Source organism: Arvicola amphibius, chromosome 3 (assembly GCF_903992535.2).
Source record: "Arvicola amphibius chromosome 3, mArvAmp1.2, whole genome shotgun sequence".
Lineage (NCBI taxonomy): Eukaryota > Metazoa > Chordata > Mammalia > Rodentia > Cricetidae > Arvicola > Arvicola amphibius.
In genome coordinates, this window is record NC_052049.1 from 183,936,146 (window position 1) to 183,959,927 (window position 23,782).

Below are 23,782 nucleotides of genomic sequence, written 5' to 3' on the forward strand. Positions count from 1 at the left end.
TTATTGACACCGGGATTGATTCTCACAGTGGCTTATAGGTCCCCCAAAGAAACGTAAAAGCACCAAACCAACAACAACAGCCAAACAAACAGGCGGGGAGGAAAAGAAACTTGCAGGCAACTCGATCCAATTAATAAATGCTTAATTGAATTAGTGTCACCTCTGTCAGCCAATAGCAAAGTCCCCTAGCCGTGGGGCTGCGAAGCCCCTCCCTGGCAGCGCGCATATAAGCAGCCAGCGACAGCTCGTAAGTTTCCGAGCAGTCAAGTAGGCCTTGGGTTTAGCACGGCAGATCCAACAGAGAGAAGCGGGCTGGTTGCTAAATGGGAACTCAGAACTGAGTCCTCTTCCCTGGTGTGAGTGTAGGGGTCCTGGAAGCTAGACAAGGAAAGACGGAAGGAAAGGGAAACGCTGCTTGCTCAGTTTCCATCACCCACCTACAAGCCGGGGTTTGTTCCCTTGCAGAAAGGACGCTGGATTCGGGGCGCGCGCTGAAGCCGCCCCGCAGGTCCCCAGGTGGGTAGCCCGGGCGAGGGAGGAAGGGAACGTTACCTTCCCCTCGGAAGAGGGCGCTGGCTCCCCCCAGCCGGCCTTTATAACCAGGCCGCGGGAGGCGAGGAGGCAGCCGGCTGCCGTCTGCGAATCGCAAAAGCATGCAGTTAGGAGAGCAGCTCCTGGTGAGCTCCGTGAACCTGCCGGGCGCGCACTTCTACTCGCTGGAGAGTGCGCGAGGTGGCGGAGGTGGCGGAGGAGGGGGAGGTGGCGGGAACGTCAGCCTCCTCCCCGGTGCTGCTCCCTCGCCCCAGAGACTGGACTTAGACAAAGCGTCCAAGAAGTTTCCGGGCAATCTCCCGTGTCAGGCGGGTAGCGCAGAACCCACAGGCGCCGGCGCGGGGGCCCCCGCGGCCATGCTCAGTGACGCAGACGCCGGGGACACCTTTGGCAGCGCCTCGGCTGTGGCCAAGCCCGGTCCCCCGGACGGCCGCAAGGGCTCCCCGTGCGCCGAGGAGGAGCTGCCCTCCGCCGCCAACGCGGCCGCCAGCGCGCGCTACTCCATGGACAGCATGAGCTCCGAGCGCTACTACCTCCCGTCGCCGGGACCGCAGGGCTCCGAGCTCGCCGCGCCCTGCTCGCTCTTCCAGTACCAGGCGGCGGCCGGAGCAGCCCACGGATCCGTGTACCCCGCGTCCAATGGCGCGCGCTACCCCTACGGCTCCATGCTGCCCCCCGGTGGATTCCCCGCCTCCGTGTGCCCGCCCGCGAGGGCGCAGTTCGGCCCCGCCGCGGGCTCGGGGAGCGGCGCCAGTGGCAGCAGCAGTGGGGCTGGCGGTCCTGGCGCCTATCCCTACCAGGGCTCTCCTCTCTACGGGCCGTACGCGGGAGCCGCAGCGGCCGGATCTTGCGGAGGATTGGGAGGCCTCGGGGTACCCGGTTCCGGCTTCCGCGCCCACGTCTACCTGTGCAACCGGCCCCTATGGCTCAAATTCCATCGTCACCAAACTGAGATGATCATCACCAAACAGGGCAGGTGAGCACAGGGCCGGGTTGAGGAAGTTGTGCCCGCTCTTTGCATTCTATGCTTGGAGTGTTTAAATGCACGCCGTAAAGGGGACACCGCATCTCCAAAGTCGCGCCCCTTTCCATTCACACGCACACCTGTGGCTTGGGCCGGCTGCCAAAGTTACTCTCCCCTCTAGTCACCCTCCCCGTGATTGACAGGGAGGAGGCAGATATGGAAATGGACGGAATGGACCCTTGAGGGTGGATCTACAGGAGCCACTGGCTCCTGAGTTTGCAGCTTGCAGTTTACAGCTTGCAAGGCGAGGACCCGAGGGTGGGAGGAGAGGGTTGGAGCTGAGCTGCGGCCTGAGCGCAAGTATTTGAAATGCAGTTGTTTCAGGCTCCATGCTCTTTGTTGGGCGCTTCTGTGAGAAGAGCAGAAGAAGCTGAGTTTGGAGCTGGTGGGTGGGTAGATTTTTTTGACGCCGGATGATTGGGGAGTTTGCTGGGAAGGTACAAGAAAATTTGGTACACCTTCGAACTGCCAACAGCTACTTTTGGAGGAACGGAGGAGTGGGTGCTGGGAGACAGGAACTCAAAACTGTGTGTGTGTGTGTGTGTGTGTGTGTGTGTGTGTGTGTGTGTGTGTGTGCGCGCGATGGGCACGCGCCTGCTTAATGTTTTGTGTTACCTATGTCTTTAAAAATAATTTTTGATATCCCAGTAAGAAAACGAGTAAGATTCTGAAAGACCAGGGAGTTTGAGTGGATGGAGGTCTCAGAGCATATGAATTAAGAAAAATACTGATTTGGAGGCTGTTTCAAAAATTGTTAATTCAAAACCGTTTTCGTAGTTTCCGGCCATAGGACTTATTCGTTGTTGTTGTTTTGTTTATTGCAGTCTTCTATTGTGTGTCCAGGGGTGGCAGGGTGTGTCCTGAACGCTTCTACTTAAATCATTTCCTTTGGTTCTGTTCTTGGTACACAGGCGCATGTTTCCTTTCTTGAGCTTCAACATAAACGGACTCAATCCCACCGCCCACTACAACGTGTTCGTGGAGGTGGTTCTGGCCGACCCTAACCACTGGCGCTTCCAAGGGGGCAAGTGGGTGACCTGTGGCAAAGCCGACAATAACATGCAGGGTGAGGAGAGAGGAGGCCTGGGCCGGGAAGGAATCAGAGCCCCAGTCCTGGACCAGTCACATTTCAATAACCAAGCACCTCATCCCGAGCCTGGGGCCTGGAGATGTTAGCATGAGTCGCCTTGTGTTGACGAAGAGAAATTTGCTCCGTCGTTTTTCTTGCTTCCCATTATATATCAAACCTTCACCTTGACCCTACCGGGCTGTGTTTGAGAAATGAATAGTCCAATGAGGTTGTTCTGAGTTTGGGGGAAAGCTCCTGGTATTTTTGTATCCTCTTGAGAAAGCCGGGGCCTCCTCTAACTTAACCTATGAAAGTAAATATTCAATGAGGCACATCCCGTCCCGCTTTTGAAGACTTCAGATTAACATTTGGGAGCCATCTCTGTTTTCTATTTGGAGAGGCCGGTGATAGCAGTGCCTTGATTAAGAAAGGCTGGAAGCACCCTGGCCCTGGGGAGGGGGGGGGTGCCTGGAGTCCCGCTGTGATCCAGAGATTTCTGGAAGCAGGTCTCAGACCTGCTGCTGCAAACCCAGGCCTAACTAACAAACAGACTTCCACCCCAACCCCGGCACTCAACAGTCTTGTTTGTGTACGTGCTTATGTTTCCTTTCGGTTTTCCTCTTAGGCAACAAAATGTACGTTCACCCGGAATCTCCTAACACTGGTTCCCACTGGATGAGGCAGGAGATTTCCTTTGGGAAGTTAAAACTCACTAATAACAAAGGAGCAAGCAGCAACAACACACAGGTAGAGACAGGAAGAGTGGAAATCTTCCGCCTGGGGCCCCTTGGAGAGAGAGCCATACTTTTGTTACTGTGTTTAATTAAGTGTTTGCAGTTATGGCTCCGGCTCACTATTAATAAATTTATTTGCCTTTGTTACTATTATAGTTTCTTACTATTAGGCATAGAAATATAATTTGGGGGGACTTGGAACCAAGAGGGAAGAGTGTTTATTAAATACACATAAATTCAGTTTTTGTTTTGAGTGGGTTTTTTGTTTGTTTGTTTTTTGTTTATTTTGGGGAGTGGGACCTGTATATGTAGCCCAGGCTAGCCTTGAACTACTGATCCTCCTCCCTCCCAGCTCAGATGTTGGGATTGTGAGTGTATCCACCACTCCAGGTTCAGAATTGGGATTTGAAGTTGCAAAAGTGTTAATGCCAAGAATCTTAAAAATGATAACAAAAAACTCAGCTCTATTTCAAGAAGCAGGGAGGACCTTGCTATTCAATGTTGTGAAAAACACATCCTTTGAGGTTTTCCCGCATGTAACACAAAAGGGGGGAGTCTGCTAATTTCTGTAGAGGGCAAGCAGAAGTCCCATTTCACAATACACAGTTTGTTAAAATAGGCTTTTTAGACCTTTGAAAGTCTCTCTTTGGCTCCCTTTCCAGATGATAGTGCTGCAGTCTTTGCACAAATACCAACCACGACTGCACATTGTGGAAGTGACCGAGGATGGCGTAGAGGATCTGAATGAGCCTTCCAAGACCCAGACCTTCACCTTCTCTGAAACACAGTTCATCGCTGTGACTGCCTACCAAAACACCGATGTGAGTGTCCCGGGCTGGCGGAGCCTCTCAGGCTAGGGCTAGCAAGATAAAGCCCTCAGTTACTACCATCCTTCTCCTCTCTCTAGATTACACAGCTGAAGATCGACCATAACCCCTTCGCCAAAGGCTTCCGGGACAACTACGATTCGTAAGTACTGCTCCCCTCCATACTAAAAGTCGTCTTTTAAAAGACTGTCTCCCGTCCCAGGCTGCCTGCAACTTGCTGAGGAGTTAAGATGAACTTGAACTTATGATGGTCTTGCCTCCATCTCCTTAGTGCCGAGCTCACAAGCAAGGGCTACCACACCCAGGCTTCGAGTGTGCTAGACAACCATTCTCTCAGTTGAGCTTCATCTTCAAGCCCATTTCCTGCGTCATCTTTGAACAGGAAATGAGTCACCATTTTCCTGAGGACATATTTAGTATGACATTTTATATTTGGGATTTTTTTAACCTATTTTCATGTTTTTGCTGATACACTCTCTCACACACACACAATACACTGGGTATTAAACTCAGATCTTTGTATATGCGAGGTAAGCATTCTACCATTGAGCTATATCCCTAGACCTATTTTTGCATATATTAGCCTTAAGCAATCTGGCTTTACTTATTTGTACCGATTTTTTAAAAAATATTTATTTATTATGTATACAATATTCTGTCTGTGTGTACACCTGCAGGCCAGAAGAGGGCACCAGACCCCATTACAGATGGTTGTGAGCCACCATGTGGTTGCTGGGAATTGAACTCAGGACCTTTGGAAGAGCAGGCAATGCTCTTAACCTCTGAGTCATCTCTCCAGTCCCTGTGCCCATTTTTTAAAAAAGATTTATTTATTTATTATGTATACAACATTCTGCCTCGATGTATGCCTGCACACCAGAGGAGGGCGCCAGATCTCAGTACAGATGGTTGTGAGCCACCATGTGGTTGCTGGGAATTGAACTCAGGACCTCCAGAACAGCAGCCAGTGCTCTTAACCTCTGAGTCATCTCTCCAGCCCCTTGTACCCATTTTTTAAATTTGATCCAACTATTTTTTAAAGCATTATTTCTAATTATGTGTGTTCGTGTCTATGTGTGAGTATGCACTCATGAATTGGGTGCCAGCAGGCCAGAGGTGTCAGATCTCATAGAGCTGGAGTTACAGGTGGTTGTCAGCCCCTTGATGTGTGTGCTTCCAACCAAACTCACCCTTCTGAAGAAGCCGTTCTTGACCCTTCAACTCCTGATTCAACTTTGAAAATCCTCCCTAGCAGATTTCCCCCTCTTGTGTTCTATGAGGAAAAGTCTGGAAGGTCGCGGTTTTCACCACACCGAATAGCAAGGTCGTGCATTTGAAATAGCATTGAGTCGTGGGGTTGCCTCATGGCATCCTGTCCATCACATTGACGAGAGGGGGTGTAAAACTGAGCACTTGTAAAAGCAGATTTCCTCATTTGTTTGGTGGTAGAGGTTCATGTAGCTCAGGCTGGCCTCAAACTCAAACTGGCTGTGTAACTCCCATGGCCTTTTACGTCTGACTTCCTGGGCTGGGACTGCAGGCCTGGCACTAGCCCTGGTGTGTGTAGATCCCGCGACTGAACCCAAGCCTTCCTGCTGGCAAGGCCGGCCCTCTATGAAAGGATCTCTAGCCACAGGTCTGACCCCTAGGGGGAAAGTTCCTGCTAAGGAGTGGGAGCTTTACTGTAGTCTTTTGTGGAACACACCAGCCCGCTCAGCTTATACAGTTGAGAACAAGGCTCTAGTTTCTGGGAGATAGTTTGTTTGGGGCTAACACGGGTTGTTGGTTTTTTTTAAGTGTCTCTCTTTATATTGTAGCATGTACACCGCTTCAGAAAATGACAGGTTAACTCCATCTCCCACGGATTCTCCTAGATCCCATCAGATTGTCCCTGGAGGTCGGTACGGCGTTCAAAACTTCTTCCCGGAGCCCTTTGTCAACACGTTACCTCAAGCCCGGTATTATAACGGTGAGAGGACCGTGCCACAGACCAACGGCCTCCTTTCACCCCAACAGAGCGAAGAGGTGACCAACCCTCCCCAGCGGTGGCTTGTCACGCCTGTCCAGCAACCTGTGACCAACAAGCTAGACATCAGTTCCTATGAATCTGAATACACTTCCAGTACCTTGCTCCCGTATGGTATTAAGTCCTTGCCCCTCCAGACATCTCATGCCCTGGGGTATTACCCTGACCCAACCTTCCCTGCCATGGCAGGGTGGGGAGGCCGAGGCGCTTATCAGAGGAAGATGGCAGCTGGCCTACCATGGACATCCAGAATGAGCCCCCCTGTGTTCCCAGAAGACCAGCTTGCCAAGGAAAAAGTCAAAGAAGAAATTAGCTCCTCCTGGATAGAAACCCCCCCTTCCATCAAGTCTCTAGACTCCAACGATTCGGGGGTGTACAGCAGCGCTTGCAAGAGAAAGCGCTTGTCCCCTAGCACCTCCAGCAATGGAAACTCGCCCCCTGTCAAGTGTGAGGACGTGAACCCTGAAGAGTACAGTAAAGACGCCTCCAAAGGCATGGGGGCATATTACGCTTTCTACACAACTCCCTAAAGAGCTGTTTTAACCCCCAGTGTTTTCCAGGGTGGTGTTTCTGTTGTCGTTTTTTTCTTTACCTAGGTTACCAAAAAGACTTTCCCCCTCCACCTTTGCTGTCTCCTGTTTTGTGCAATTCTCTGAGAGAAGGTGCCAAAGCTTTGCCATAGCTGCAGGTAATGAACTGAAGCAAACCTAGCATTTTTTTTTCTTACCCTTTGTAAAATAAAGTTAACGGAGGACTCGAAAGTGTTTTAAAATTCAGAGGTTGTTCAAAGTGCTGGATTTATTTATGGGAAACAAGCATTCAAGAAAAGGCTGTGAAACTGAGTGTCGGGTGCTATCCAGTGAGTTTCAAAAGCAAAAAGCAAGCAAGCAAACTTGTAACTCATTTCTACTTGTAAATCTTTAAGCAAACAGCAGCCCAGAGTGTTAAGGTATTTTTGCTTCAGGAAGAGAGGGGCTGGGCCTTGAGTTTCAACAGTGGGCTCTTCATGGCTATCTTCTGCCAGTGGCTGAAGAGTCTGGGCTTGAGAGTCAAGGAAGGGGGAAAAAAAGAGCAAAATGAATGGGAAAGTGGCTAGCTAGTCTTGGCTGCCTGTAGTTCCTTACAGGATTTTGGGATAAACCATTTGCCATAGGGATGGATGGCCCTGTGTTGCTGGGATGACCCGTAGAAACCAGAGGGATCAGAGAGAAAGGGAGAATTTAAGTGTACAGTTGTGTGTTTAGACACCGTAGAGTACTCTGGAATATATTGTACAAATTCAGCTGCCTAGGTACCAGAGATAAACTAATGTAAACTTGGTGCGTGCTTAGGCTTGGTAAAGAATTTGCAGAAACACAACTGCAGGGTTGAGCGGAGCCTCGGTAGCTCGGCTATTCTGTCCACTTAGTTATGTACTTACTCAGCTGCCTCTGTATTCACTTCAACCACACTTAAGAAAAAAAAAACCTGTTTAATCCTCTTTCCTTGGTCATCCCTACTTTGCCCTTCAGTAAATGTGAAGAAATTACAGTCTGATGCCACAGTTCCTATAGGCTTTTTAGAGACTCTGAATTTTTATGTACAGTTGTCAGTCATTTTTAATAAATGTGGTTCAATGAGGGAACGGATACAGCTCTGTCTTCTGTGCTATGGATTTTATATATCTAATTTTTGTTTCCTTCTGCCCTTTTTCAGAGTGAACAGTCTCTTACACATTACACGCATACACACACAAAACCGGTGTCTTTTAACTAGATACTGTGGTCCTGAGGAGTGGGCAGGGGGTGCTTCTTTTTATCCCTCATCCCCACCCCCACTCCAAAGATGAATGGGATCTTCTTCCTCGCCCCACTAGGAAGTGTGGACAATGGGTGTTGGCTGGGGAGGGGGTAGATTGGGGAGGGAGTGTTTGCCCTGGAGATGTAAGATTGCACACTCCGCAGGCTTAATCCTAGCTCCCCACCCTCCGCCCCTGACCTTAGTCACTTAGTTCTTTTCCTTGGTTTACTTTAGGCTACCGGTTCCTAGACCCACATAAGCTCCCTGGGAACCCCCGCTGCCATTCGAGCGCCTACGAGTTCCGGGTCCTTTAAGCACCGCAGGGCGCAATGTTCGCTCACCCCAAGCCTTGCGCCCATCTGTGGTTTTCCGCGGTTGGTGCAGCTGTTGTCCTCGGTTGCCTTACCCTCAGCTAAATTTCATCCTCGACTCAGGGCTTGTACGCAGGCTAGCACTGGGTGCGGCGATCACAGAGTGTTCCACTTGTCTCGTGCACTGTGGTTCTGCAAACAGCATCTGGACAGCGGCGCAACTCCTCGCTCGTAGCTCCACTTTAGTTACTAACTCCGGATGACGAAGCCCCCCCTACCCCCAGGCCCTCGCTGAACCCTAGATGTGCCGCAGACCAGGCCGTTAGGAAAAGAGGGCCCTCCCCGCCCCCTGCCAGACGTCCCACCGGGTTATCTGCAGACGGCTTAAAACCCAGCTTGCAAACCCTTGGAGCCCCCTTCTCACCCTGGGGTAAAGGTCTGGCTGGGAGGGTCATTCTAACAGCAGAGCGCGGAAATGCAGCTGCTAAGAGGATTAGCTGTGGGGAGGCAAGCAATCAGTCGGACCCTCCTCCCCTTCTGCGCCCAATTAAAGCGGCAAGAAGATGTACCTGAACTGTGGGTCTCTCTTGTCCTCCGAACTTCTGGAGCCAGAGCCCTCCCTGCACCGCCATGAACTTGGGGACCTGCTAGCTCCGCATTCCCAAGATTGCCTGCTCAAGACTCTTTATCAAAGCCGCCCCGACTGTTACCGGAGTGTCAGGTGTGTGTATGTGTGTACTTTCTGGAGATTTTTTTTAATGTATGTCTGTGGGCAGCAGGAGAGAGAGAGAGAGAGAGAGAGAGAGAGAGAGAGAGAGAGAGAGAGAGAGAGAGAGAGAGAGAGAGAGAGAGAGAGAGAGAGAGAGAAGCATAGTTGGCCCAATCTAGTCAGAACCAACGTCCAACGGTTGGATATCCGGGATATCAAACGATGCTCTGTCGTTTCTGTCCTCTAGAAAAACCCGAAAATGCTAATCACACGCCGGGATAAAGAGACCTCTGGCCTAGTCTATTTCAAGTCTTGTATATTTTTGCACCGTACAGTAAAAAGAATCTAGTACTTGTGAAAAGTCCCTCACAGTGTTTAATAGAAACGTAAATGGCTGAGTGGCCCCAATTAACACCTTGTGATAAGGCATTCCTAAGATGGAGTGTCAGACACCAAATTGTGAAGAGATGTATCTAATTAATCCTCCTAGGATGACACCGATAAACAAGACTCCATTTAAATAAAGATCAAGGGCTAGGAGCGGGGTCAGCTTGTTTACATTCCCAACCCGGGCCCAGCGCACCTTTGCGCCGGCGCAGGCCGCTCCCCTCGCAAGGCGGAGACACAGGCGTAGAGGGTCTGCTGACTCGCCCAAGTTCGCTTGACCTCAGCTCTTGCCACAAACAAAACCGCTTAAGCAAACTACAACGAAAGAGGAAAAATCGTCACAAAAGCAAAAAACGATTCGTGGTTGGAAAATATCTCTTCATCGCCAAACAGTCTGGTTTTTCGAGATAAAAAGGATAAAAAGCAAGCCAACAATCCCATTATTAACTTTGCTTTGGAGGAAATTTGGAACAGGACCTCCCTCCGTCCTGGTGCGGGTTCCTTCTCAGTGGGTGCAGTTTTTCTCTACTGTGGTGCGAAAGCCAAGAATTGCTGGGATGGGAGGGAGGTAGCGGGAGGGCGTAGCTGCCCTGAGCGTGGTAGGAAACTTCCGATGCCTGGAAGGAAAACTGGGAAAGGCGGCAAAAAGCCGAAAAGAATTTAAGGGCGGGGGGCGGGGGGGAAAGCTGCTCCTTAGTTGGTCTTCGTCTTCACTGGTGTTAAGGCTGCGGTTGAAGCCGGGTAACTGCTGTAATTTATGCCCCAAACCTCAAGGGATGCTGAGGGCCCGAATTTCCTGTTCGTCCCACCCAGTTTCCCTCCTTTCTAATTAAGCTTAAAGCCCAAATAAAGAAGGCAGGCTCTCGGGCTTTCTCAAATTGGGGTGGGGGTGGGGTTTGAGAGAAGAGATCAGAGAGAGAAGAGATGGGGTTGTGGGGGAATGAGTCCCTGCACGTGTCATGGAAATGCTGGCGAATGAAAACATTCCTGATATTCTGCCATCGGTAGGGACAAGAAAGCCCTGGCATTTTACGCGTTTGCACGTTTCTTCCTTCTGCTCCCCAGGATGTGTCACCGTCTGAATGTCCTCCACTCCGCTGCGCCCGGATCTCAAAAATTTCGCTTTCAGCCAGTAGAAATTTCAGAACAACCAGGGGACTTTTAAAATAGCAATTTAAAGAGGAGGAAGGGGAGGATGGAGAGAAGAAGAAGAAGAAGAAGAAGAAGAAGAAGAAGAAGAAGAAGAAGAAGAAGAAGAAGAAGAAGAAGAGGAGGAGGAGGAGGAGGAGGAGGAGGAAGGAGAAAGAAAGAAAGAGAGAGAGAGAGAGAGAGAGAGAGAGAGAGAGAGAGAGAAAGAAAGAAAGAAACGGGGAAAATCCAACCCGTGTTGTTTGCATCCTAAGGAAGCCCTCCGTAACCCCATGCCCACCCCCACCCCCACCCCGAGGCCTCAAGTTTGGATTTTCAGACAAATTCGGCAGGTCAGCCTTGGGAGGATTCCAAGTCAAGAGACCGTTCCACCTGCTGCGGTCCGTGCGGGTAAACGGATCCCTTCCCGCCTGCCCAGAGGCCTGCACCGCGCGCTCCAGGCTTGCACCTCGGCTTGCCTAAGCGACCCTGGGTGGGCTTCATTTCCCCACCGCTGAAGCTAGGGCGATTCCAGTCGGCAAGTGTGAAGTGGCGGGAACAGTCTCTTCGCTTTGCTTTCTCCTTTTCTTTCTTTCGTTTTTTTTTCCCTTTCTTTCTACCTTTCTTTTTTATTTTATCTTAGGGTCATTTTTGTTTGTTTGTTTGTTTGTTTGTTTGAAACAGGGCCTCAAGCAGCCCAGATTGCTCTTTAACTCAGCTGTGTAGCTGAGGATGACTTTGAACTCCTGATCGTCCTGCTTCTCCTGTTTCAGGTTTTGAGACAGGGTCTCACACTAGAACACCGACTGGCCTCAAACTCAGGGTAATCCTCCTGCCTCACTTCCCGAATGCTGGTGAGCCACAGGGCTGAGCAATCTGGCGGGATACAACCCTTCGTCCTGGTCATCCTATGCATAGAGCGCGCGCATGCAGCTTTCAAAGGGAAGGAGTTCCCCCCAGAGTGTCCCGCGTCAGATGGAGCTCTGCCGAGGTGTCCGCCCAGATCGTTCCTTATTTTAGGCTGCACCCTCATCTCTACGCCTTTCAAACACTAAAAACGTGGGTTTACAAAGCCGGGTGTCCGGGCGTGGCTGACTTTGCCAAGCGCGCTGCCTGGGCTGCTCTGCTTCCAGCCGCGGGTGCCCTCCGCCATCTGGTGGCCGTCGCGAGTAACGCTCTCCCCGTGGAACAGGACTTCCTGCTGGCCCAGGTTGGAGTCTGCTTCTCTCAGTATCTATGTCATCATACAGCACGAGTGTCAGGTGTCTTTGTTCATCTCCACCTTACAGTAGCTTCTTGGTGTAGAAGGAGCGCAGGACTTAGACTCTAAGACCAGCTTTCCTGGCTGCACTATCCGCTTCCTCACCTACAGCCCCAAGTGAGGAGAAAAAAAAAGGATTATAAAACTGTTTCATGAAATGGTATTGTTAAATATTAGCTTTGGGAGGGATTTTTTTGGTTTGTTTGTTTGTTGTTATGATTTTTCGAGATTTTTCTTGTGTAGTCCTGGCTGTCCTGGAGCTCATCTGTAGAGGCTGGCCTTGTACTCGGTGATTGCCCCTGCCTCTGCTTCCTGAATGCTGGGACTAAAGCCCAGGATTCGTGCCCGGCTTTGATGACTAGTTTTATTTATAGCAGAAGTCATTACTGCAGGTTAACTGTAACAGGTCTCACTGTGACATTTCCATACATACATCGTATTCTAGGCTTTGGTCATGCCCACGCTCCCACCCGCACTTCCGTCCTCTCTCCTGTTCACACACAGTCCTTTCCCAAAGAGCCCCTGGCCTATCTTCAAGTCATTTTGCTTCGTTTTTATTCCTAGCCTTTACATGTGAGAAAAAACAAAAGAACATGTGCCGTTTGTCTTTCTGTACCTGGTTTATTTTCCTTCTTACAGGGACCTCTAGGCCCACCACTTTCTTGTAAAGGGCATGCTTCCTTCTTCATGACTCAACAGTTCCTCACGGTGTGACCACACCTGTCCAGGGGGTACCCAGGCTGACCCCAGGAAGCGACCACTGTGAAGAGAGCAACAGCAGATGGGGATAGACAGGTATCTCTATTTTGAAAAGCAGATTGTTTTTATTTTTGTGTTTATACGTGTTTGCCTACATATACATACATGTACTATGCGTGCCTATTGCCCACAGAGGCCAGAAGATGGTGTCAGATCCCTGGGAGCTGGAGTGACAGATGGTTGTGAGCCACCTGATGTGGCTCCTGGGAACTGTCACCGAGCAGTTGCTCCAGGTCCCCAGCCAACGTAACTTTTCATGAATGTAAGATCACACACCATCAGGGGCCTTCAGAGTCTCCCTGCTTCAGAACTACTGTTATGGACATTAGAGAAGAATCCCATCCTGGTACTTGAAAGCCTTGCCACCATCCCACCCCCCACTTTAATGCATGCCTGCCACCAGAAAAGTCTCCACCTGCCTGTGTTTCAGAATTGCTGTAAGAAGCGTTTTCATAATAGAGTGTATTTACAATTTAGGAGCACAGCGCCGGGAGTGATTGACAGAAACTGCATGGTAATCGGAAACCTTACCGTCCCAATGTTTTCCTTGAGAGCAATCTTCTCTCAGACTATGAATCTTTTGGGTGGCTGTGTTTAATAAATGCCCCCGTAAGCTTTCTTACAATTGCACGTATTTGCATCTCATGCTTATACAAAAGGTAGCAGGAAATGAGACCGTGAGGCTGGTCGCTCAGAGCTTCAGCAGTCCCAATTGCTCTTACAGAGTTCTTTCTAACTCTGAGCATTGGTCCCACATGAGCAATATAGAGAACGTGGCAGTGATGGCTGGCTTTTGTTACCAACTTGATCCAACCCAGAATCACCTGGGCAAAGAGTCTCCGTGAAGGCAAGAGGTGAGCCCTCTGGGAGGAAGGGTGCTCCATTTACAAATGCTTTGAAGAAGGAAGGTTTATGTCACATCTGTAGCCTTCTTCATAACTGCTGTTCAGGAGTGTACTCCAGGGGCTAGAGAGATAGATGGCTCAGTGGTTAAAAGCACTGGCTGCTCCTCCAGAAGACCCAAGTTGGATTCCCAGAACCCACGTGGCAGCTCACAGCCATCTGTAACTCTAGTGTCAGGGAATCTGACAGCCTCTTTTGGCTTCCCCAGGCACTAAGCAAGTACATGGTATATACAGGCAAAACACACAGAAAAATAAAAAGACAGCTCAACACAGGCGTGCTAGGACACACCTTTAATCCCAGCACTCGGGAGACAGAAGCAGGTGGATCTCTGTGAGCTGGACCAGCCTGGTGTACCTATTAGTTCAAGGCTAGCCAGAGGTATGCAATGAGACCCTCTCTAGGTGGGGGGAGGGGAGATAAGCTCAAAGTCTGGTGAGGTGGCCCAGTGGGTAAAGGCACCTGCCGTGCAAGCCTGGAGACCTGAGTCCTTAGTCTGTAGCTATTTACTTTCAGGGTATGAAAGCTAGGATCCCAGCTTTCTGCCTTTCATGATTTATGCTGAGGGGGACGACGTTATTCTGTCAGGTTTGGCTTTAATACGTTGGCTTTCTCCTCTTGCAGCTTTGGTACTGGGTTGTTTTGTTGTTGGTGGGTTTTTTTTTTGTTTTGTTTTATTTGTTTGTTTGTTTGTTTTTTTCGAGACAAGGTTTCTCTGTAGTTTTTAGAGCCTGTCCTGGAACTAGCTCTTGTAGACCAAGCTGGCCTCGAACTCAGAGATCCGCCTGTCTCTGCCTCCCAAGTGCTAGGATTAAAGAGGCCTGAGCCACCACCGCCCGGCAGTACTGTTTTTTTTTTTTGTTTTTTTTTTTTTTTTTTTTTTTTTTGCTAGGTAGTTTTAGCATTTTTAACTATAATATAAATTTCTTCTTCATTTTTTTTTAAAGACAGTCTCACTATGTAGACAAGTGTGGTGGTTTGAATAAAAATGGTCCCCAAAGCACTATTAGGAGGTGTGACCTTGTTGAAGACAGCCTGTCACTGGGGGTGGGCTTTGAGTTTCAAATGTTCAAGCTAGGCCCAGTGTGTCTCTTCCTGCTTTCAGCTGCCTCACCAGCACCCGGTCCCTCCCCCCACTTTTGGCATGGTACTGCATATCCTGTGCCATTACTGCTGGAAGAATGTGTCTGCTTTTTCCCGTCATTTTTACAGGAGGTAACAGTTAAGAGATTGCATGAGTCTCAGAAGAGACTTTGGACTTTTAAGCAGTGCTGAGACTATGATAGATTATGGGAGCTTTTGAAGTTGGACTATGATGTGGCTGCAGACCATGGGGACCAGGGAGTGGACTGCAGTAGTCTGAGTGCAAATGACCCTCTTAGGCCCATAGGGAGTGGCCCTATTAGGAAGTGGGACCCATTAGAAGAGGTGTGGCCTTGTTGGAGGAAGTGTGTCACTGGGGGTGGGCTTTGAGGTTTCAGATGCTCCAGCCAGATTCAGTGTCTCTCTTGCCTGCATGCCTCCATGTCCCTCCATGATGACATGGACTAAACCTCTGAGACTGTAAACAGCTCCAATGAAATGTTTTTCTTTTCTAAGAGTGGCCTTGGTCATGGTGTCTCCTCACAGCAATAGGAGTCAGCTGGGTCAGCCTGGACATTGCTGAGATCTGCTGCCTTCAGCTGGGTCAGCCTGGACATTGCTGAGATCTGCTGCCTTCAGCTGGGTCAGCCTGGACATTGCTGAGATCTGCTGCCTTCAGCTGGGCCAGCCTGGACATTACTGAGATCTGCTGCCTTCAGCTGGGCCAGCCTGGACATTGCTGAGATCTGCTGCCTTCAGCTGGGCCAGCCTGGACATTGCTGAGATCTGCTGCCTTCAGCTGTGTCAGCCTGGACATTGCTGAGATCTGCTGCCTTCAGCTGGGCCAGCCTTGACATTGCTGAGATCTGCTGCCTTCAGCTGGGCCAGCCTGGACATTACTGAGATCTGCTGCCTTCAGCTGGGCCAGCCTGGACATTGCTGAGATCTGCTGCCTTCAGCTGGGCCAGCCTGGACATTGCTGAGATCTGCTGCCTTCAGCTGTGTCAGCCTGGACATTGCTGAGATCTGCTGCCTTCAGCTGGGCCAGCCTTGACATTGCTGAGATCTGCTGCCTTCAGCTGGGCCAGCCTGGACATTACTGAGATCTGCTGCCTTCAGCTGGGCCAGCCTGGACATTGCTGAGATCTGCTGCCTTCAGCTGGGCCAGCCTGGACATTGCTGAGATCTGCTGCCTTCAGCTGGGCCAGCCTGGACATTGCTGAGATCTGCTGCCTTCAGCTGTGTCAGCCTGGACATTGCTGAGATCTGCTGCCTTCAGCTGGGCCAGCCTTGACATTGCTGAGATCTGCTGCCTTCAGCTGGGCCAGCCTGGACATTACTGAGATCTGCTGCCTTCAGCTGGGCCAGCCTGGACATTGCTGAGATCTGCTGCCTCTGAGTGCTGGAACTAAAGCTGTGACCACCACACCCAGTCCAACAGGCACAATTTACAACATATCCAAAGAGAAGCTCTTCTCTGATGTGTTTGTCTGAAGTTCTAAGTGTGTCTCTGTCTGTCTTTCCCTCAATCTGGGAAATGTCTATTGGATCTCACTGGACAGTCTCTGACTTTTGTCAGAGACTTTTGTCCTTCTGCCCTGTTCATTTTTTTTTTTAAAGACTTACTTATTTATCGTGTATACAGTGTTCTGTCTGCATGTATGCCTGCCCTCCAGAGATCTCGTTCTAGATGGTTATGAGCCACCAAGTGGTTGCTGGGAATCGAACTCAGGACCTCTTGAAGAGCAGTCAATGCTCCTAACCTCTGAGCCATATCTCCAGCCCTACCCTGTTCATTCTTAGATTTCATTTCTTGATAAATATCAGAAGTCTTTAAAGCTGCGATCACACTTGATTCTTTTTTTTTACTTTATTGTTACCATACATGGTTATTCTGGTCTTTCAGAAATTTGTTATTTTATTTTATTTTTTTAAGATTTATTTTCAAGCTGGGCAGTGGTGGCACATGCCTTTAACCCCAGCACTCAGAAGGGCAGAGACAGGCAGATCTCTGTGAGTTTGAGGCCAGCTTGGTCTACAGAGTGAGCTCCAGGATAGCCAGGGCTACACAGAGAAACCCTGTCTCAAAAAAAAAAAAAAAAAAAAAAAAAAAATCTTTTATTTGATGTGTATTAATTTCATGCAGTACCTACAGAGGCCAGAAGAGGGTGTCATTTCCCCAGAACCGAAGTTACAGGCAATTGTGAACCACCCTGTGAGTGCTGAGAGCTGGACTCAGGCCCTCTGGAAGAGCAACCTATGCTCTTAACTGAGCCATCTCTCCAGCCCTCCTGACATTCTTTTACTTGCTCAAGTCTTTCAGTAACACTCCACTGTGGCTTTGATTGACTTACTTCCAGTTTCTGTTTTTGTTGTTTTAGTTCCTAGCAATTTCCTCTGCGCTGTTATTTATCACTATTCTGCTCACGTTTTCTTGTGATTTTCTTACTGCAGCCCTAGTGCGCTTGTTTGTACCACCTTTGAAAACCACAGGGTCTCTGTAGCCCTGGCTGTCCTGATCCTGTAGATCAGGCTGGCCTCTAACTCAGAGATCCACCAGCCTCTGCTGGGATTAAAGGTGTGTGCTGCCATGCACACCTAGCAACTGGTTCACAGTTTACACTATAGATCTGAATTGTTTCTCCTTCATTTCAGTTAGTTTGTTATATTTGTTTTGATTTTTTTTAAAAGATTTGTTTATTTATTATGTATACAGTATTCTCAGTATTCTGTCTGCATGTATGTCTGCAGGCCAGAAGAGGACACCAAATCTCATTACAGATGGTTGTGAGCCACCATGTGGTTGCTGGGAATTGAACTCAGGACCTTTGGAAGAGCAGGCAGTGCTCTTAACCGCTGAGCCATCTCTCCAGCCCTTTGTTTTGATTTTTGAGGACTTGTGAGCAGCCCATTTCATGCTGACTTGAGTTTTCTTATCTGTTTCTCTAACTTGAGCCTTTTTTGGGGTTGTATGTGTCTCCCCTGCCCCTTTTTAACATTTAGAAAAATGTCAATTTATTGCATGTGTGTGGGCCTGCACCATGTTGCATGAATGGAGGTCAGAGTGCAATGTAAGGAAGTTGGTTTTCTCCTCCCACCATGTGGGTTCTGGGAATCAAGCCCAGGTCATCAGGCTTGGTGGCAAGCACCTTTTCCCACTGATCCTTCTTGTTGGTCTTTGCCCATTGTTTTTGTTTGTTTTGTTTTATATGGGTCTTCCTTTTATGATGTTTGTTTTACATGTGTTGGTATTTTGCGCGCATGGATATCTGTGTATCACATGTATGCCCGGTGCTATGGAGGACAGATGAGGGAGACAGATCTCTGGAGCTGGAGTTACAGATGGTTGGGAGCTACCATGTGGGTGCTGGGAATTAAACCCAGGTCCTCTGGAAGAGCAGCCAGTGCTCTTAACTACTGAGCCATCTCTCCAGCCCCTTTAGTAGGTTAGTAGTGGGTATTTTATGCTTTGACTTTACAATCCTCAGTACTCTCTGGAGAGGAGACGACAGCAGTAGCAAAGTCAATGGCTGGCATCAATCTAGGTATTAAAGTGTAGTAGGGCCTGAGAACGGGCTCAGGAGGTGAAGGTGCTTGCCACACAAGTCTGACTGCTTGAACTAAATCCCTGCAGCCCATAAGAAAAACTGGACACGGTGATGCACATTTGTAAATCGCACATCTGCAATCCCAGAGGACACAAGAGAAACTTCAGAATCTTACAGACCAGCTAGCCTGGGGTGAGCAGAAACGATGCCTCCACTAGGTGGCAGGCAAGAATCTCGGACCTTCACACAAAGCTCTGGGACAGATGGGCACTTCCTCCACACAAAATAAACGATTTCTAGGAAATGCACTAGAGAGCAATTGGGGCCTTTGTTATAGGTTGTCTTAGCGGGACAGTGGTGGTGCACGTCTTTAATCCCAGCACTCGAGAGACAGAGGCAGGTGGATCTCTGTGAGTTCAAGGCCAGCCTGGTCTACAGAGCCAGTTCCAGGACAGCTAGGACGGTTACACAGAGAAATCCTGTCTTGAAGAAAAAAAAAATGACGTTGTCTCATCACCTAGCGTGAACTTTTGGTTTTCCAAACACGTAGTTGATCCCGTCTAAAGCACGGTACATGTTAGAGATGGGGAAAGAGAGGGCGAAAACTGGACCAGGGAGATGGGAGTCATGGTAGTACGTTAGTGTCTGCGGGCACTTCCTAGGCGCCATCCTGACAGCCAGTGCTGTCTGTCCTTCCACAGGACAGTGTACACTGTTCCCTAGGGCACAGGGTGAGAGGTACTTATTTGAAAAGTTTCTGCACCGCGATAATCCTCTCCGCAGACGCAGCAATCCAAAGCAAACCAAATCAGAAAAGGTCCACGTTTAATGGGTAACACGCTCCTAGATGATCTCCTTACCCCCCTCCCGCCAGAGGAGACAGGGAAAAGAGACTTAAAACCCCATATCTGTTTTCTGGGGAGCAGTAAATGTAAATACCCTGTGGGAGTGGTCTTGAGCATCTCTGGGGGGAGGGGTTCATCATTTGACGGGCTTGCTGAGATGTGGCAGGGTTTGGAGAGAGATGGGGGAGGGGGCTTGGGGTGGAGCTTCCACCAGAACATTCCATTCTCTTTGGGTATGTGGAAGCCAGAGGCTGGGGTGAAGCATCCACTAGAACACTTACCAGTAGGGAAAGGTGAGAGGGCAGAGGGAGATGGTCTCTTCACCCAGAGGTGACACTCACTGGATCCAGTTGTCTGTGACGGGGGTATGTGTGTGTGCGTGCCTGTGTGCGTGTGCGTGCGTGCGTTCGTGTGTGTGTGTGTGTGTGTGTGTGTGTGTGAGTGAGTGTGAGAATCAAAGGAGTTGTCCTCCAACAGAAACGTCCTTTTCTGGGAAGTGGTTGCAGACAATTTCTTTGACTGTACCCATAACTGCTCTGGGGTAGGCCAGCTGCTGAGTGGTCGGGCCCAGCCAGTGGTGGTTAGGGACTGTTGCAAAAGGTCCACATTTTCTCAGTCATTCCACAGTGCTGTGCTGTGGCCTCTGCTCCTGGTCCCTTGGGAGGACAAATAAATCTCACACATAATAGGAAAAGATACAAGAGAGACTTTTTCTCTCAAAGACTGTTCCAGCCAGGAACAGGACAGAGCGCTCTGAATAATGGACTTTCAAAAGGAGAAGAATAGGATTCTCACTTTCAGAAATCTGAGACAGCAGCTCTAGAAGCGGATGGCCGATGGCCGTTGATGCAGGTACCTGTCGGTGTCTCCGGAAGTTGAATGTGGAACTGAGGTCTTTGGGTGCGCCCGCCCGTTTGGGAGGCTGTCAAACTGGTGCGCGGGAGTGGCCTGCCTTGAGAGCTCTGCTTAGAGGAAGGAATGCTGTAGACAGCTCGTCCTGGGTGTGGGAAGGGTGGGGCTTTTTGCCTTAGACTTCTAGGCCTTAGCTGTCTGCCTATCAGGAGAGCAGTGTGGTCTACACTTGCGCCCCCACTCCCTCCAGCTGCCTTGGGAGCCTCCAAGGGCGATTGTTATCCTGATAGGAGGACCCACCAGCTCCTTCTCTGACTTTTCCTGATTGCCTGGCTACCTTCCTCGCATTCACTGCCAGCCTGACTCTTACTAAAGCTGCCTAGGTTTTCTCCACCCTTAAAAAACAAACAAACAAACAACAACCAAAAAAAAAAAAAAAACCCACTTATTTAAACCAGACAGTGGTGGCACAAGCCTTTAATCCCAGCACTCGGGAGGCAGAGGCAGGCGGATCTCTGTGAGTTCGAGGCCAGCCTGGTCTACAGAGCAGGTTCCAGGACAGGCTCTTAAGCTACTCAGAGAAACCTGTCTCGAAAGGCCAAAACACTAACAAACACCCTTATTTAATTGTGTGTGTGTGTGTGTGTGTGTGTGTGTGTGTGTGTATACAATTGGGTATATGCACCCACATGTGTGCCTGCTGCCTTCAGAGGTCAGAATAGGGCAATTGGATTTCCTAAAACTGGAGTTACAGATGGTTGGGAGCCACCCCGTAGGTGTTGGGAACCTAACTCGGGTCCTCCGGAAGAGCACCCAGTGGTTTTAACTGCTAAACCAGCCCTCCAGCCCCTCTCTCTTTATAAAAGTGCAACACTTAAAAGCCCTCTTTAATATAAAGGTCCTTAGTGTTGAAGAATTTCTGTCCTTTTAAAAGCTGCCTAGCGCATGCGCACAGGGAGTACAGGGCTCGCGCGTAAGGGCTTAGCTGAGTCATATGTGGATGTAATCCACACCTCACGTGGGTCATGCGGGGCCCTTTAACATCCTTGTGGTGGGGGGCATTAGGCAATTCTGCCTAAGGGCTTGTTTGTACCTGTTTGGCCCCTAGAACCCAGAAGTAACAGCCTTATGTGGCTAAAATCATTACATTCCACCCTTTAGTTTATTATAAAAATTTGGGGAGTTTGGGGTCTTTAATGGGTGGGAATGGGGCCTTGTTAAGTCTCTCGTGACTGCTTTCTACTGATTTTATGGGCATCAGAGAGTTGAGATGCTTGACCACGTCCTGGGATGGCTGATTACGTTTGTGTTTTTTCCAGGCTCTCCTCTGTGGAACAGTCTGGCTGGCAGCTTGGACCTTGCAAGATGCTAGAAATTTTCCAGACAGAAAATTGTCTGGAAAAATTTTTAGATCCCGGTGATTAAGGGAGAAGAGTCCCAAGATGGAAGACAGAGGGTTTTTTGTTTTGTTTTGTTTTTTGTTTTGAGGTGGGTGGAGGAGGGAATTTCCCAATTTCCTGAGACAAGGAATGATGAGGGAAGAATTAAATGATACTTATCCTGGGCGAGTCTGGTCCATTTAGATAGGTCCAATTGGCTCCCTGGAGCTTATGGAAAAAATGTTTGAAAAGAAATAAATTTTAGACATATTAAAAGCTGATGATTACTATGATATAGTGTTGGAATAGAAGATGGTGGGGAGGAGGGAGGAAAAGAAGGAGGAATTATTAGAAAGGGGAATTATTAGACCCCTCAATGTTTTACCTGGAGCAAATCTTAAGGCACTTGTTCTCTTTAGCATCGTGGTATTACCTTAACATCCAGGAGACACTGCTGCAGTAGGTGATAAACCTGTTATGTTGAAGTCTGTGTTGTGAGTTTTTGGAATCTGGGGCTGTGAATGTCCCCAAACTCATTGTTTCTTACCACCTGGGCTTTTGACAGTCCTTGTACCTCTGGCTCTATGTTTAATAATGGTCCCTGTAATAACAGCTGAGTGGTTAACTGGAAATTTAAGCATGGCATTGGAGATATGGAGAAGTTGGTAAAGCAGACAGGAGAAAGAGGAAAAGGGAGAGTATATGGAGTTTTTGGCACAGGGGAGTTGAGCACAGTGATGGGACTTTTATTTTTCTGAAACTGGAGAAAGAGTGGTTGATCTTGGTGCCCTCTGGAACTTAAGGGAGCACAGCCCTGTCTGAGTTACCATATATAAGGGGTATCTTGAGCTGGAAGAGTAAAAGGTTTAAGATGCGACAGGTGGATCCAATAAGGAAGTCCCTTGAGCTTGGCAGCTGTGGGAGTTGCAAGAATTACTTTAAAGGGGCCCTGCCATTTAGGGGAAAGGGATGAGGGGTGTTGGTCTGAGGGAGGGAATAGTACCTGATCCCCTATTTTAATCAGCGGTGGGCATGAATTAGCATATGGTTGAGGTAATGAGTAGTTGGTAAAATCCCATAATAGGGAGCTTAGATGGGATAACAGCAGAGTAAGCAGGTGATCAGGAAGGGGAGAGGTTTTGGGTGAGAGGCCAGGAGTTAAAACTGGCTGCCCAAACATGAGTTCAAAGGGCGAGATGGAAAGGGAGTTTTGGGGAGATCTCTAAGTTAGTTCCTTCTACCTTCCCTGAAGACTGAAGGTGGTATGGGATATGAAAATGCCAGGGAATGTTAAGAGCCTTAGACAAAGTTTGAGAAATCTGGGAAGTAAACTCTGGGCCATTATCAGACTGAAGAGAGGTTGGGATTCCAAACCGGGGGATGATTTCTCGGAGAACATCAGAAACTGTCTCAGCCCTCTTGTTAGTGGTGGGAAACACTTCAATCCACCCAGACATGATGTCTACCAGAACCAGGAGATAGTTAACTCATTTAACTGTAGGAATATGAGTAAAATCAAGTTGCCAGTCAGTTCCTGGAAGGGAACCCCTGGCCTGGTGGGTGGGAAAAGGTGGGTGGTCTTGGGATCTGACTTTTGACAGATTTTACAAGAGGCAATGATAGCTTTTAAGAACTCTAAGTCCTCAGGGGTGGTTTGGAGGTGAGCCTTGACAAAATGAAACAGAGCTTTGCTATTAGGGTGAAAGAGCTGATGTAGGTAGGACAGAAGTTGCTGGGTGTCAGAGGGTGTCTGCGAGAATGCGGGCTGTACTGTATGAACCCCCTGAGGTGACTGAGGTAGGTTTGGGCTCTGGAATGCTGCTGTTCTAGCTGCTTGGTCAGCCCGGTTATTTCCCTTGGAGATAATGGATGAGACCGACAGTGAATAATTCCTATAGCTTTGGGGAGATGGGAGGCTTTTAACAAGTCCACAATGTAACCTGAGTTAGTTATGGATCCTCCTTTTGTCGTAAGAAGCCCAAGCTCCTTCCAGATAGCTGTGTGGGATAGGAAGATATGAAAGACATAATTTAGAGTCTGTGTAAACATTTAAAGATTGTCCCTTTGCTAACTGGAAGGCAGGGGTAAGGGCTATTAACTCAGCCTGCTGATTAGTGGTATGGGCAGGGAGTGCCTCTGCCTCTAATACCTGAGTATCTGACACTATGCCACAGCCTGCTCTACAGGTCCCCTCACATAAAAAGGAGCTGCCATCTGTGTACCAGGTATAAGTGGCCTGGGACAGTTTGCCCTCCTGTATATGTGAGGGGTGGGGCAGTAGATCCTTTAAGGTTTCTATGCAGGAATGAGATGGGGAATAATTAATATTAGATTGAGGTAGGAGATTTGAGATATTAAGAGGCGAGCAGCATTGGAAAGTGAGTGTGGCATCTTCTACTAGTGCCACCTGGAGGAAAAGAATTCAGGAAGGGGGTAAGGTTTGTAAGCCTTTGTAGGTTCGAGATGGGACATACTGTGGTGGGAGAAGACAGTGGTGGGTGACCCAAAGGTTAGTTTCTTTGACTCACGAATCAGAAGCTCAGCGGCCGTTAAAGCACATATGCAGGGTGCCCAGCCCTGAATGATGAGGTCCAGCTTCTTTGATA

At 49.0% G+C, this 23,782-nt stretch overlaps 1 protein-coding gene across 2 annotated transcripts; it reads left to right on the top strand.

Moving 5' to 3' along the window:
• The first annotated feature begins 279 nt into the window (after positions 1-279).
• On the top strand, positions 280-7,853 carry Eomes (eomesodermin). Of its 2 annotated transcripts, none has more exons than XM_038323500.1 (6): positions 280-1,528; positions 2,488-2,642; positions 3,271-3,392; positions 4,042-4,200; positions 4,287-4,348; positions 6,024-7,853. In XM_038323500.1, exons 1-6 carry the CDS (start codon positions 654-656, stop codon positions 6,760-6,762), a joined length of 2,112 nt encoding a protein of 703 aa, XP_038179428.1. In that variant the 5' UTR covers positions 280-653; the 3' UTR covers positions 6,763-7,853. The 2 variants fall into 2 exon arrangements, with proteins under 2 accessions (XP_038179428.1, XP_038179429.1); XM_038323501.1 differs by having other exon boundaries at positions 6,081-7,853.
• The last annotated feature ends 15,929 nt before the right edge of the window (positions 7,854-23,782 follow it).

Bases quoted from the DNA above. Each gene is read 5' to 3' on its own strand.
- Eomes (XM_038323500.1), top strand. From the start codon at position 654: ATGCAGTTAGGAGAGCAGCTCCTGGTGAGCTCCGTGAACCTGCCGGGC. The intron at 1,529-2,487 runs GTGAGCACAGGG...CTTGGTACACAG, and splicing joins ATCATCACCAAACAGGGCAG to GCGCATGTTTCCTTTCTTGA. The intron at 4,201-4,286 runs GTGAGTGTCCCG...TCCTCTCTCTAG, and splicing joins CTGCCTACCAAAACACCGAT to ATTACACAGCTGAAGATCGA.